This window comes from Cynocephalus volans, chromosome 2 (genome assembly GCF_027409185.1).
Source record: "Cynocephalus volans isolate mCynVol1 chromosome 2, mCynVol1.pri, whole genome shotgun sequence".
In the NCBI taxonomy this organism is placed as follows: domain Eukaryota; kingdom Metazoa; phylum Chordata; class Mammalia; order Dermoptera; family Cynocephalidae; genus Cynocephalus; species Cynocephalus volans.
In genome coordinates, this window is record NC_084461.1 from 194,486,008 (window position 1) to 194,502,100 (window position 16,093).

The window sequence follows — 16,093 nt, forward strand, 5'->3', positions numbered from 1 at the left end:
TACTGAGTGCTATTTGGTGCCAGGCTATGAACACTTTATAAGAATCACCTGAACATCTTATGCCAGCTACTCAAGAAGAGGGGGCAATCATTATCCCCATTTAACAGATGAGAAGACTAAGGCTCTAAGGCTATGCTCTACAATACAGCAGCCACCAGCCACATTAATTAACATGAAATACAATTAACAATTCAGTTCCTCAGTTACACACACTGACAACAATTCAAGGGCTCAGTAGCCACAAGTGGCTAGTGGCTATCACATCAGAAAGCACAGATATAAAATACTTCCATCATAGCAGAAATTTCCATTGGACAGTGCTGTTCTAACAGGTAAAGTGATTTGATCAAAGTGACTCCATTAATAAGTGGCAGAGCTGAAAGAGGTCTAACTGACTCCAGAACCACACTCTAATGATGTCATTTGGACAGCATCAGAGATCCTGCATGCCTTCATCCAATACAGATTTATGGAGGGCCTACTATGTGCCAGGGACTCTGCTGGGCACAGCCAAAAACCTGCTGCCCAAGGAGCAGCAGAGGGGGTGACCACTGGCAGGTAAGGGGCAGGGGTAACAAGGTGCCTCAGGTCACCTCCAGGACTTCCTTGCGCACGTCGACAATCCGGAACCAGTGCCGGACCTGGGGGAAACCATCCAGCTCTGCGTTGCGTTCCTGCAGGGCCACCTTCTTTTTGCAGGACAGCTGCCGGCTGAAGTATTTCACCAGCTTGCTCTGAGGAGACACAGACAAGGACATGGGACACATCTCAGAGGCACTGTCAAAAGGTGAGAGCAAGAATCCCCACAACCTACCCTCCCACCCAAACCCCATCCAACTTCGTATTTTAAAGACTGGCTCAACTACATTGAGATTCAGTTTTCCACCCATCTCCACACTAAAAGAGAGGTGCACCATCCTGGTGAAGATCGGCAATCAGGCGGGTCCCAACATTTTTTGGGGGGGGGGGACATGCATTAGGACCACTTTAGTGGAGGGCCTTTCGGCTGTATCCATGTACATCTCAATTACACATAGTCTTTGACCCAACGATTCACTTCTAGGAACTCATCCTGCAGACACCCATCCTATGCAAAATGACTGTGTACAAGGCTATTTTGTTACAGTTCTGTTTGCAGTGGCAAAAGATTGCAAACACCCATCAGTAGAAAACTCATGACATAAATGGCCCAACAGCCACACAAAGGAACCCTATGCAGCTATAAGTAAAATGATGAAGTACGCTCTGTGCTGATACAGAACAGTCTCCCCGATACATGCTGATAAATAAAAATAAATGCTCTCCCATTCATGGAGAAAATGTTTCCATGTGTATACCTTTGCTAATGCAAAGACTCTTTCTGAAAGAATTCCCAGTCCTCTGGGGAAGGGAAGTGGGAGGGTGGGGAACAGAGGGGGGAGAAATATTTTTAAACCCTTTTCTACTGTTTGTCCTATTGCAAGTACTCACAAATTAACAAATACTTTTAGAATAAGGTGGACCTAAATCGGTGCTTCTGGGGGAAGTACCATGACATGAAACAGGACAGTTTTTTATTGATAGTTTTATAAACACTAACACTATTCACAAAAGAAAGGCAATACATGTGTACCCAAGGAGAGAGAAAAATAGGGACAAATAAACCCCAGACTTCTAACTTGGGACAGGGAGACTCTACAGAGGAGGGGAGAAAAAAAAATGTTTTGCATTGTTTCAATAGTTACCCAAAGCATATTATCATCTTTGTAATTTAAAATATACTTAATGAAGATAATTAAATGAAACAAAATTTAAATCCTTAGGTATGTAGATGCCTGTAGCATTTCCAAGTACAGTCAACCATCATTCATCAAGAACACCATCTTGGGATTCTAGGATCACAAAATTCAGAGCCAGAGAGGATTATAATGGGCATCTGTTGCTTCTGCCTACCTGGTCTCCATTCCCTCTTTTCCTGAAAAGAACATTTTAACTTTCTTTTGGGGAAAAGAAAGTTCTTTGGCTTTCAGTCCATATGGCTCACATGAGGCTGGTCACTCCCTGGCTGCAGGATGGACACATGACCCAGGCATGACCACACCTGCCATCTGAGCCCCTGAATTGAGCACAGAGACCAGATACCCCTGGACTCTGCAGTGACATCATCAGCCAATAAGTTCCTCTTCAGTAGTATTGGGGTTTTGTTTGTTTGTTTATTGCTTAAGCTGGAGTGAGTTGGGTTTCTGTAGCTAAAGCATCCTGACTCACAGCGAAATTAAAGGACATCTAGTCCACTATCCTTGAGGGAGTCTTGACATCCCTGGTGTGTTGGTCTCCTATGGCTGCTGGAACAAATGATCACACTTAGTGGCTTAAAACTCAAATTTTTTATCTGGCAGTTCTGGAGATCAAAAGTCCGAAATCAGTCTCCCTGAGCTAAAATCGCGATGTCAGCAGGGCTGGTTTGTTCTGGAGGCTCTAGGCGAGAATGTTTTCTTGCTTTTTTAGCTTTTAGAAACTGCATGCATTCCTTGGCTCCTGGCACCTCCCATATAACTAACTTCTTGCTTCCACTGTCCCATCTCCTACTGACTCTGATCTCCTGCCTCCCAGATAAACTGCTCCTAAAATTTTAACCCGCCTAAACTGTGAGATAATAAATATTTGTTGTTTTAGGATGCTGAGTTTCAGGGCGATTTGTTAAAACAGCAATAAATAACTAATACAAAGGATCAAATCCCATTCAAACTTACAATGAGAAAAAAGAGCAGAATAATATTCCTACAGACAATGAAAGCACACTAGAAAAGTACATTCGCAAAGCAGAACAAAACCATAAACTACTATTGCAAAACTCTGCAAAAGACATTAAGAAGATGATACGAGATCTGAAAAAACAAATCAGAATCAGAAAATCACAAAAATGAAGTATCAGAACTCAGGAAAGGATTACAAATAAAAGGAAAAATGTATTCATTAAGATACCCAGATGATGAGTAAGAAAACTTGTTACAAAAAAGAAATAAATGAGATCTTTGCAAGGCAGACAGCAGAGCTAGGGTGAAAAGGCAGCTCAGCAGGGGTCAGGAGCCATGAGCAGAGCATCCAAGCAAGGCAGTGGCCCTGTGCAGTTAGGAGATCAGCTAAATGCAGAAGATGGAGCAAATAAAGAAATATACTGAGATTATTTTTATCACCAAGAAGAGCCATATAAATGTGAGAAGAGAAAAAACTAGAATAAATCCTCTGGTGTTGGATTAGGATTAGGGGTACCCGTTACCAATACATAGAGATATAAAAATAAATGTCACTGTAAATGTGCATATGAATGTATACATATGTGCATTGCACATACATAAATATATTACCTAGGCATCCCACTCAGGGGGGTGGAAATGATAACACCCCGATATCAATAAGCACACTGGGGACCCAGATGTTGGCTCCTCAATACCATTTTCCACTCAGAGGAACTAGCTCTCCCTAGAAAAATGGCTAATTCCAGGGTTGGAGCAGGAAAACAAGAGTGTGGAAAATTATGTTGTGCCAGAAAGTGAGGAAGTGCTCAAAGAATGATGGGGACCTGTCAAAGTATATTTCTTTTGTGTGGTTTTCTGCACTTATGTAAAGAAAACAGTTAAAGGGGCCGAGCCCGTGGCACACTCGGGAGAGTGCGGCGCTGGGAGCGCAGCGACGCTCCCGCCGCGGTTCGGATCCTATATAGGAATGGCCAGTGCACTCACTGGCTGAGTGCCGGTCACGAAAAAGAAAAAAAAAAAAAAAAAAAAAAAAAAGAAAAGAAAACAGTTAAAAACAAGTAGGAAAATAAAGACAGACGTGAGAGTTCTACAGCTAACTCAGTTGAGAGTTCTGTGCTGAAGTACCAATAGGTCAGACCCTACTCATTCAGAAACAAATTAGAGGGGAAAAAATATTCTTTTTGATATTTTCTATTCTAAAACTCTAAATTGAGACTCCAAATGAAAAATGTTCAAGTACATTAGCTGAACACGTGATTACTGTTCTGCCATTGCAATCGGACACCGGCTTATCAAGAATGGCAACTTCCAATTGATTAGTAAGATGAATAAAATAAATTTTAACTTAAAAACCATTTAAAATTTTTGATTATGTTGCTAAATGTCCTCAAAAGTCTTGCTAAAAACATTTTTTAAAGGTTCATTGAGTTATATAGGTTAAAGCTCAAAGATCTCATATGGTAAAAAGATGACCAATTCCATCTATGTATTTTAAAGAAAATTCATTTATGTAGCTTCCTTGAAAGTTTTATAAATAAAGCACAATGAATTTTACATTATTCATCAGATGCAGAACTCAGAAACTTGTACCTTTATGGGGGATGGAGGTCTACCCAAAAGGATCAGTTCTGGGCTATATCAGTTTGCAAGGGCTGCTGTAACAAAGTACCACAAATTGGGTGGTTTGAACAGCAAAAATTTATTGTCTCACAGTTCTGGAAGCTAGAAGTCTGAGACTAAGGTGTCCGCAGGGCCGTGTTCTCTCTGTAGACCCTAGAGAAGGATCTGCTCCAGATCTCTCTCCAAGCTTAGGTAGTTCCTTGGCTTGTGGCACCAGAACTCTACTCTTCACATAGCATTCTCCCTGAGTGCATGTCTGTGTTCAAATTTCCCCTTTTATATATATGACACCAGTTATATTAGATTAAGGGGCCACCTTACTCCCATATGACCTCATATTAACTAATTATATCTGTAGTGACCCTATTTCCAAATAAGGTCACATTTGGAATGGGGTTAGGACTTTAACATATAAATTTTGGAGGAACATAATTCAAACAGGAACATGGACCTTTAAAAGACACCAAGCAAGAATGAATCAGCAACCACCCCAATGTGACTCTCTTTCTGGAAGGATGCTGCCCTCATGCTAGCTCCAGATGCATGACTAGATTTCCCCATTACGGGAAGCAAGTCAAGGGGCAGGACAGGGCCAGGGCTATGGCTGGTAGGGAATTAAGCACTTTAAAAAGAAGCCAGCCCCTAGGCAAAATTCTTTACGTGTTAAATCATCTGACTGCAACTGTTTGAGACAAGTACAGCCCACTGCTTCCTCTTATATCTGTTCCTCAGAGTCTTAATCTTCATTCAACCTACTGCCTTAAACACTTCATGTGGAAAGGTGACACTTTTGGAGAACATGTGCCTGCTTTTCCTAAATCTTGTGGCTCAAGTCCCTCCAACACCAGTTGCTTTTTCTTTTTTTAATAGAGATATATTGATTATACATATTTGTGAGGTACACAGTTATATTTCAATACATGTACGATGACCAGACCAGGGCAATTAGCATATTCATCTTTGCAAAACTTAATGATTTCTTTGTGATATGGACATTTAATCTCCTCTCTAGTTGCCTTTAATCTTGGATTTGCCAGTGGATTCTCAAACCCTATATCCAGGGACATCACCAACTCTGCTTTGGCTTCACACATTACCAGTGAGAGTGAAATTGACTTAATCTCTGGGTCAAATGTCCAGAATGGTAGCCCACCAGTCTCATGTGGCTAATTGAGCACTTAGAGTATGGTTCAGTTCAACTAAGAAACAGACTTTTTCATTTTATTTCATTTTAACTAATTTAATGGAAATTGAAAAACTGAAGCAGTGTAAAATGTTTTTCTGTTAAACAATTTTATTGTTTTGGTAGAATAATACTAACTTGAGATGTGTTGTAAGTGTAAAATACACACCAGATTTCAAAGACTTAGGAAAAAAAGAATGTAACGTAACTCAACATTTTAATACTGGTTACACATTTAAGTGATAATATTTTGGATATATTGGCTAAAATAAAATAAACTATTAAAATTAATTTCATCTGTTTCTTTTTTAACATGGCTACTAGAAAATTTAAAATCACATGTGGCTCACATCTTTCACTCTCATTACATTTCTAACAAACAATGCTGCTTTTATATCTTAAAGAAACAACTAAGAATATTCATGAAGGTTTTGGTCCAAGTTGATAATAGCCATGAAAGACTGGAAACAATCCAACTTTTTGGCAATAGAGGATAATATAAATAAATTACAATGTATTTGTAAGATAGTTTACTATGAAAAATAATGTGGTAGATGGTTTTATAAAACTGTGTGTGTGTATAGATGCATAGAAAAAATTTGACAGGGTATATAAGAAAATGTTAGCAGTAGTTATTGCTGATGGCGAGATTATGGGTGGCCTATTTTTTTGTTTGTTTCTCCACAGCAATATTAGAAAACACAATGTATATGTATTACCTGCTTATTAATAGAAAAATGTTATAATATTGTTAAAGGCTAGGTTTGGATATACTTGGCAACATGTTTTAACACTGGTGCTATCCAATGTCACTGAGAATATGGGAGAACATTGAGAAAGCCACTGGAGGGCAATTTGCTTTGGTAGTCCCAAACAAAATTTGAATATTCACGCACTTTGATTCCAGGAATCTCGCTTCTGGAAATCCACCCTACAGAAATGCTTACACGTGTGTACACAAGGTAGAAGGCTACCCAGCTATTGCAGAACAGTTTGTGATTTTAAAAACTTAAAAACAATTTTTAAAAAGGTACATGAACAGAAATGCTACATATTAATAAGTTACAGCACATCTACAAAATGAATACTATATAAACTTTTAAAAAATGAAATAGATGGATATATATTTATTTGGGAAAATCTCCAAGATTTTCATCTCCAGGGGAAAAGCAAATTACAAAAGACACTGTACAATATGATTGCATTTATATTTTTTAAAACTATATGTGTGTTAATAATATATGTTCATAAAAACAGAAAAACATATGGCAAAATACAGCAAAATGTTACAGTAAACATGGGCATGGGGTGAAGAGGGGTGTTCACTTTTTACTATACACATATATTGTCTTAATTTTTATAATAAGCACATATTGCTTTGCTTTTGCAGGATTTATGGGAAAAAATTTAATTTAAGACTTAGTTTACATACCCTGCCCACACTTTGCACATACCTAAACTTTGGTTCACTCATTCATTCAACAAATAATTACCAAGTGCCCACAGTATGCCAGACACTGTGCTAGGCTCTGGGGATTCAATAAAGAACATGACGAACCAAGAGTTGATCTTCTTTCTGATATTTTCAGTACAGAGCATCAAGACCAATTCTGAATTTCTGAAAAGGATTTAGATATGAAACCTATATCTGACAGTTATCACCCTTTATATCTATTCTAATAAATTTGAGGATGAAGAAGATCCTCTCAGGATTATAACTTTCATCATCATGTAGAAAAGAAGCTCATGCAATTAAAAGCCAAAGGGGTTTCAGACTCTGAGATAATGGCATTTTTAATAGCAGTACGTATGCCTAGAAAGCTTGTTTTCTTTGCACTGGTTTAAATTGAGGACTCATTAATTGAAAAAATAGAAAAGCACAAGCTAAGAACAGAGAAAGAGGACTCAGCAGTTTAACCCTTCATTTTACTTTTCTTTTTCATGCCACTATGTTGGAATAACAGGTGGTGTCAGGTACAGACCAGGAGCATCGGGCACTGAGTCAGGCTGCCTGGGCTCTGATTCCTGCTGCATTTACTCAGCAGCCACACGACCTCAGGCGAGTTTCAAAACTGCTCTAAAGCTCAGGTTCCTTACCTGGAAAATGAGGGTTAAATTGTACCTACTTCATAAGATTGCAGTGAGGGAAGAATTGTATACTGAGAATACCATAGCAATAGTATTTGTTTTGTATTTATATGAACTCACAAGCATCTTCAACAATTAGTTTCACCCCAAAGTCACTGACAAACAGTATCAGAAAATGTATTTTTTAAAAACCAAAATTAATCCATTTGGGAGTACAAAACTATGGATAGATAGGAAGAATAGGTTCTGGTGTTCTAGGCTGATTATAGCTAATATTATTGTATTGTATATTTCTAAATACCTAAAAAAGAGGATCTTGAATATAAACACCACAAAGAAAAGATAAATGTTTAGGTGATGGATATGCTATCTACACTTAGTGAATCACTGTACAATATATGCATGTATTGAGACAACACACTGTATCCCACAAATGTGTACAATTAAAAAGAAAAAAAGAAAAAAGAAAGCATCACCATATTCAATGCTGTACCCCACAGACATGTAAAATCAACTATGCTCCAATAATTAATTAATTAATTAAAAATGGATATTTCCTGACATCAGAGGGAAAAAAATTATCAATAACTCCCAAAATTAATCTGTTTTAAAATAAACAATAAACATTCTTTAAAAGCAAAATGTATCATTACAGTTTTTAAAAATACACATTAAAGTTATACTGCGAAAGAATGCATGTTTAGTTGGATAAAACACTGTCTTCCTAACTCATTATTTAAATACTTATTTTGAGGTTAATAGGATTTAATTTAAATCCATCCAACTTACAGAAATTACTTGAAAGTAATACAAGCTTACTTCATTAACAAGACCTGTAAACTGGCTTTTAGGTAAGTGGTTCTCCTCAGCCTTTTCTTCTGAATAAATAAGATTTTACTGTTTATTATTCTATACCTATATAAGCCTTAGCGCATTTCAAATATTGCAAAAGAAATAAAGATCTGATGTCTTTTTAAAAAAATAATAACAATGCAGTATCAACTTCTTTAAAAAAAAAAAAAAGCCAAAAAAAAAGCCTGGTCGGTCAGTCAGTTGGGTAGAGTACGGTGTTGATAATACCAAGGTCAAGGGTTTGAATCCCCTTACTGGCCAGCCACCAAAAAATAAAAACAAAAACAAAACAAAAGAAAAAAAAAAAAAAGAAAAGAAAGCAATGTCAATTGGGAAGCCAGTGACATCTACCTCATATTTTTAAAAATGTATTTGTCTCCCATCGGGGACTTGGGAGGATGTATTCAGTGCCACAGAGTATTGAAAAATTAGGCTAAAACCAGAAGCTGAAAGGCAGAAGCAGTGTAACCCTGGCACTGCCCTGCTTAAACACCCATTCTCAAGTAGCAGCGTTTCCCAGCTGCAGGTATCACTGATAGCTTGATGTGGTACCCAGGTGTGGCATTAAATAACATCATATTACCCAGCAAGCATGTTCTTCCCTGTCCAAATCTCTCTCCAGCCATCTGACTCTATCAAGGACATGGTCTCAGTTCAGTGATACTATGTCTTTAACAACTCTCTAACACTTGCTAATAATCTCCCTTTATAACAAAGAGCAGGACACAGACTCCGAGCCTTGGGCAGGTAACAACATGAAGCACAATTTAATGATACTTTTGTTTTCACTGTATTTATTCTCTCATTCTCCTTCCATTTACGGCAAGTGATACAAGCTTTCCACTGCAATTAAACTGTACAAAATTTAACTTTTAAATACATGTATGTTAAAAAATTGAGTTGGTTTAAAGAAAATACACAGATATGGCAAAAAATGAGATGGTGGTATCAAACTGATAAGTTTAAGGAACTGTCCTGCAGAATGAAGTTCCAACTCCTTAGACTATTGCTGAGGGCTCAGCTCTACTCCTGTTCTCCTTCCTGGCCTCATTCATTTCCATGCAATTCCCTAAACACATCACCTCAGATGTCACCTCTCTGTGCCTTTGCTCAGGCTCCTCCTACTTGGAAGTCCTTTCCACAGCCACCTGTGGTAGACTGTAAAGATGACTGGAATACTGCACCCATACCCTTCACAATGTGACTTTGCAGTTAATTCATAAAGAGGCAGAGTCTATAACCACACCTCCTAATCACGTGTCCACATGACTTGTCTCAGCCAATAGAAAGATGCCTGTGGGTTTCTCCTTGTGCTCTTGGATCTCTGCCATCTCCATGACAATGTGTCCAGATAGTCAACTGAAAGATGAGACGACATAGAGCAAGAGTCAAGTTTTCCCAGACATCCCAGCCAAAGCCATCCTAGCTCCACTGACAGCCAATTATTGCCTGGCTGTTAGCTATAAGTGAGGCCATTCCAGAGCAGAAGAGCCACCAATCTGACCCCAGATGCATGGCCAACAAATACTTCTAACTGACACATCACCCATCAACTCATGAGAATCTGACTGTTTCTCCAAAGCCCACTTTAAATGTCACCTCCTCCCGCAAATCCTTATAAATTCTTCCTTGGGACTTTATCTATACATATTCTATTATAGAGGGTTTTTTCACAGTTTTTCTTATATTATAATTGATTGACAATGAAGACATTGGATACCTTAAAAGGTTAAAGAGCCCTTTCCAGATTTGGAAGAGTAAATGAAACGCATTTAACAATGAAAAGAAAAGTACCATTACTAAGCATGTTCCAGGCCCATGCTGAAGGTCTCATGCATCATCTCAATATATTCTTATATTTCCAGGAGAAAGACACTATCAAGATCTGCACCTTACTGATGAAGAAATTAGGTACAAAAATTAAAAAGATTTTTTAAAGTTATTAGATATTAAAAAGAAAGTTTGATAAACATTGGTGTAAACAACTGTCACGTGCCTTGAATAGGATGTTGGAAAGGTCAGAGAAGATCCGTCTTTATCGTTTGCCTGACTGCTCCATAACTCAGAGCTGGTTGTGGAGAGATATCAGTACATGGTATGTCTGTGTGATTGCTTGTTTCTGGAATTTCCTCCTCTCTGAAATTATTTGGAGGAGTTATTATTGTTCTGGGCCACTTTTTGATCACTGGACCACAGGCTAAGTAGATGGTCATGCTGTAACCTGTACTCAGCTGAATTCCAGAAGACTTTTTACAAAATATCAGTCTAAATAACATACAAAACCTTACATATATCTTGGTTGTCTCTAGTAACATCAAATTTGGTCCAAATCACGTTGTTCCTTTGAAAGTTCTGGAGCCCAACAGTTACAAAACTATGCTATCTACCCTGATTGAATTATTGTGCACTATATGGATATATTGAAATAACATAGTGTACTCCACTAATTTGTACAAGTAAAATGTCAAAATAAAAAATAAAATAAATAAAAAATGAAAGAAAAAGAAATTAGGCACAGAGAAACTAAGTCATTCACTCACAGTCACACAGCTAGTAAGTGTAGATCAAGCTCCAAACTCAGGTCTGATTTAAAAGTCCTAATATTGTAGAAAGGATTACTTTATTTTAATTTACTTTAATTATTCCATAAACACATGCATATATTTTCCTTGTAAAAAAGAACATTTCAGATAAGGCCAAAGCTCCCTTTGACCACTCCTCCAGATGCACGTCCCCTTCCTCCTGGAGGTAACAGAGGTAACCACTGAGATTAGTTTGGGGCCCATCTTTCCAGACCTTTTTCTGTGCATCTGTGCATTTTTATACACACGTACATACCTGTTGAAACTCTGCAGTGTGGTTTTATGTGTAACTTTCTTTTCTCTCACATGAACTGTATCATGCCGCATGCATTTCTGTGCAGCCTACTTTTTCCACTCAGTAGTAAGCCTTGCGGATCTTTTCATGTTCGTTCATACAGATCTGCCTCATTCTTTTTAACATTCTGCATGAGGGATTCCTTTGAAACCTGGGTCAAAAGCCCATGGTGAGAGCAGGTCTGAGGTGTCTGCTGAGAATATCTTCGTCAACTATGATCAAGTATTTTCAGGAATAACAGCCACAACAGCAGCCACTGTTTACTAAACACTTACAGTGTGCCTGGCACTGCAGGTTAAGGGCTTTAAACATGATCATTCATTTTTAATCCATTCAACAATGCTGGCTACAAGGCTGATATTCTGAACCCATTCTGTGAACAGCAAAACTGAGGCTTCAACTGGCTAAATCACTTGCCCAGGTTCATGGAGCTATTTAAGTAGGGAAGTCATGGTTTAATCCCAAAGCTCCCTCTCTTTACCAGGATATTGCACTATGAGTAGTTCATGGCTTCTTCCCATTGAACTGGAACTCCAAAAGTTGGACATCAACCCCTCAAGGACAGAGGAAAGCCTCATTCATCTTAGAAAGCCTCCCACGTGTTGTGGGAGGAGTAAGCTTCTGAACTGTGAGGCTTAGGTAAGTCACTTCAGCTCTCTGAGCCTCCACTTTCTTATCTGTAAAATGGGCATATGTTGCCTTTCCTCACAGGCCTGCTGAGGCATCACATGAGATAACATCTGTGCAAAAGACAGACTGTGCAGAAGACACCCCCACACACCTGTGTCCTATCTGTTGAAGGACTTGGATTCTGGGGGAGGGTTCCAGGATCACCCAGAGACTGGAATCCTGCACCTGCTTAGGAGCTAGAATCTAGGAGTGTCCCAACTATGATGCATTAGGAATGGGGAAAGCGGGTTTAGGAAGCAGAGGGAGTGAGGAAGACGGGGGGGGGGGGCGGCTGTGAGTTCCAGCCCTCCCCTTAAGGAAAAAGGGAACAAGAATCACCTTTGGAGATAAGAGTGTGACTAGTCTGAGCGAGCAAAAACTCAGAAAATGGCCCAGAGTGTGGAGCTGCACTGGGCAGAGATCGAGCAGTAGTTTCCAAATGGAGACTCTGGAAATCAGCAGCTCTTTCCACCAATTTCCCAAGATTGATGCTGCAGAATAATCGTGGCTGTCAGGTAACAGGGATTTTCTCTGAGCCAAATGCTGTGATAAGCACTTCTTATGAATAATCTTATTTAATCCTCACAACAACCTGTGATATGGGTCCAATTCCTGTCCCCATTTTACAAAGGAGAAAATTGAGGCCCAGAAAGGGTATTCGACTTGCCCAAGGTCATCAAGCTACTAAGTGGATGAATTGGGATTTGAACCCATGTCTAACAAACTCTTATGCAGTGACACACAAGGAACATCACGATCTATTGCTGCTGTGGTTTGAATGTTTGTCCTCTCTAAAGTTCATGTTGAAACTTAACCCCCATTGTAACAGAGGGAAATCTGACTATGGTATTTAAAAGGTGGGGCCTTTGAGAGGTGTTTAAGAGGGCTGTGTCCTGACGAATGGATTAATACATTCATGGATTAAGGCGTTAATGGATAAGTGAATTATGATGGGAGTAGACTCGTGGCTTTGCACAGAGAGGAAGAAAGCACGTGGACATGCTCAGCCCTCATGCCATGTGACGCCCTGCGCTGCCTCTGCAGAGAGTCTCCCCCAGGAAGAAGACCCTCACCAGATGTGCCTTCTCAACCTTGGACTTCCCAGTCTCCAGATCTATAAGAAATAAATTTATTTTCTTTCTAAATTACCCAACTTCAGGTATTCTGTTATCAACGACAGAAAACGGACTAAGACAATTGCCAAGTGAAACAATATAGCAGCCAAAGCAACGGGTATACTATAATCCCATTTTCTGAATATAAAATGCAGAGACTAGAAAGAAATTCAAAATGTGAGCAACGACATCACTGGGTTATTGCAGCTATTTGCTTATTTCTGTGCACCTGTATCTTATAATTTTTCTATAAGCTTGAATTACCTATATGATGATTATTACAAATCTCATGAAAGTCAGACATTTGCCAACAATACAGACACATGGGTCATTCTGAATGTCAGCCACCTCATTAAACAAGTTTTATTTTATTTATTTTTTTATTTTAACTTATCAATATACACTGTAGTTGATTTTCGTGTCCCTTTACCAGTCCCTCTTTCCCCCCATCCTTCTCCCCCTCCATCAACATCCTATCTGTTCACTTGTCTTAACAAGTTCAAAGAACTGTTGTGATTGTTGTATCTTCTCTGCCCCCCCACTGTTTATTTGTTTGTATATTTATTTATTCATATATTTTTAGCTCCCACAAATAAGTGAGAACATGTGGTGTTTCTCTTTCTGTGCCTGACTTGTTTCACTTGATATAATTTTCTCTAAGTCCATCCATGTTGCAAATGGTAGTATTTCATTCTTTTTTATAGCAGAGTAGCATTCCATTGTGTAGATGTACCAGTTTCCTTATCCACTCATCTGATGATGAACATTTGGGCTGGTTTCAACTCTTGGCTTATTGTAAATAGAGCTGCAATAAACATGGGAGTACAGGTATCCCTTTAACATGATGATTTCCATTCCTCTGAGTATATACCCAGCAGTAGAATAGCTGGGTCATATGGCAGATCTATCTGTAATTGTTTGAGGAACCTCCATACCATTTTCCATAAAGGCTGCACCATTTTGCAGTCCCACCAACAGTGTATGAGAGTTCCTTTTTCTCTGCAACCTCACCAGCATTTATCGTTCTGTCTTTTGGATATTAGCCATCGTAACTGGAGTGAGATGGTATCTCAAAATGGTTTTGATTTGCATTTCCCGAATGCTGAGTGATGTTGAGCACTTTTTCATGTGTCTGTTGGCCATACATATATGTTCCTTTGAGAAATGCTTATTCAGATCCTTTGCCCATTTTTAATTGGGTTTTTTGTTTGTTTGTTTGTTGCTGTAAAGTTGTTTGAGTTCCTTGTATATTCTGGATATTAATCCTTTGTCAGAGATAAACTTGGCAAATATTTTCTCCCACTCTGTTGGGTGTCTTTTCATTCTGTTAATTGTTTCTTTTGCTGTGCAGAAGATTTTTAGTTTGATATAATCCCATTTGTTTATTTTTCTTTTGGTTGCCTGTGCTTTTGGGGTCATATTCATGAAGTCTGTACCCAATCTTACTTCCTAGAGTGTTTCCCCTATGTTTTCTTTAAGGAGTTTTATTGTTTCAGGACGTATATTTAATTCTTTAATCCATTTTGAGTTGATTTTGGTATGTGGTGAGAGGTATGGGTCTAGTTCATTCTCCTACATATGAATATCCAATTTTCCCAGCACCATTTGCTGAAGAGGCAGTCTCTTTCCCAGTGTTTAGACTTGGTGCCTTTGTCAAAGATCAGATGGCTGTAGGTGTGTGGGTTGATTCCCGGATTCTCTATTCTATTCCATTGATCTGTGTGTCTGTTTTTATGCCAGTACCATGCTGCTTTGGTTATTATAGCTTTGCAATATAGTTTAAAGTCAGGTAGTGTTATGCCTCCAGCTTTATTTTATTTTATTTTATTTTTGGCTCAGGACTTCTTTGACTTTTTGTGGACTTTGTTATTCCATATAAATGTCAGGATGGCTTTTGCCATTTCTGAGAAAAATGGCATTGGAATTTTGATAGGAATTGCATCAAATCTGTAGATAACTTTGGGTAGTATGGACATTTTCACAATGTTAATTCTACCAATCCAAGACATAGGATATCTTTCCATCTTCTTGTGTCCTCCTTAATTTCTCTCAACAGTGGTTTGTAGTTCTCATCATAGGGATATTTCACAACCTGGGTTATCTTTATTCCTAAGTATTTTGGTTTTTTGGTGGCTATTGTAAATGGGCTAGCTTCCTTGATTTCTTTTTCTACGTGTTTGCTGTTGGAGTATAGAAATGCTACTGATTTTTGTGTGTTGATTTTGCATCCTGCAACTTTGCTGAAATCATTTATCAACTCTAAGAGGTTTTTTTGTAGAGGCTTAAGGCTGTTCAATACATAGGATCTGCAAACAGGGACAGTTTGACTTCATCTTTTCCAATCTGGATGACCTTTATTTCCTTCTCTTCTTTGCTCTGGCTAGTACTTCCAACACTATGTTGAATAGGAGTGGTGAGAGTGGGCATCCATGTCTAGGTCCTGTTCTTAAGGGAAAAGCTGAAAGGTTTTCCCTCTTCAGGGTGATATTGGCAGTGAGCTTATCATATATGGCTTTAATTGTGTTGAGATACTTTCCATGTATACCTAACTTGTAGAGGATCTTTATCATGAATGAATTTTGAATTTTGTCAAATGCTTTTTCAGTGTCTACAGAGATGATCATATGGTTTTTGCCTTTGATTTTATTGATGTGGTATATCACATTTATTGATTTGCATATGTTGAACCAACCTTGCATCCCTGGGATGAATCCCACCTGATCATGGTGCATAATTCTGTGTATGTGTTGCTGTATTCTGTTAGCTAGCATTTTAATGAGGATTTTTGTGTCTATATTCATCAAGGATACTGTCCTGTAGTTTTATTTTATTTTTTTATCTTTGTCTGGTTTTGGTATCAGGGTGATGTTTGCCTCATAGAGTGAGTTTGGGAGAATGGCCTCTGTTTCAATCTTTTGGAACAGTTTGTAGAGAACTGGTATCAATTCCAC

At 38.5% G+C, this 16,093-nt stretch overlaps 1 protein-coding gene across 1 annotated transcript in view; it reads right to left on the reverse strand.

The window, feature by feature from the left end:
- KSR2 (kinase suppressor of ras 2) overlaps window positions 1-16,093 on the reverse strand; it is a 418,923-nt gene that overhangs the window by 330,058 nt on the left and 72,772 nt on the right. Inside the window, exon 2 of the mRNA XM_063087289.1 lies at window positions 594-734. Within this exon, the coding sequence (XP_062943359.1) occupies window positions 594-734 (141 nt within the window). The remainder of the gene's footprint in view (window positions 1-593; window positions 735-16,093) is intronic.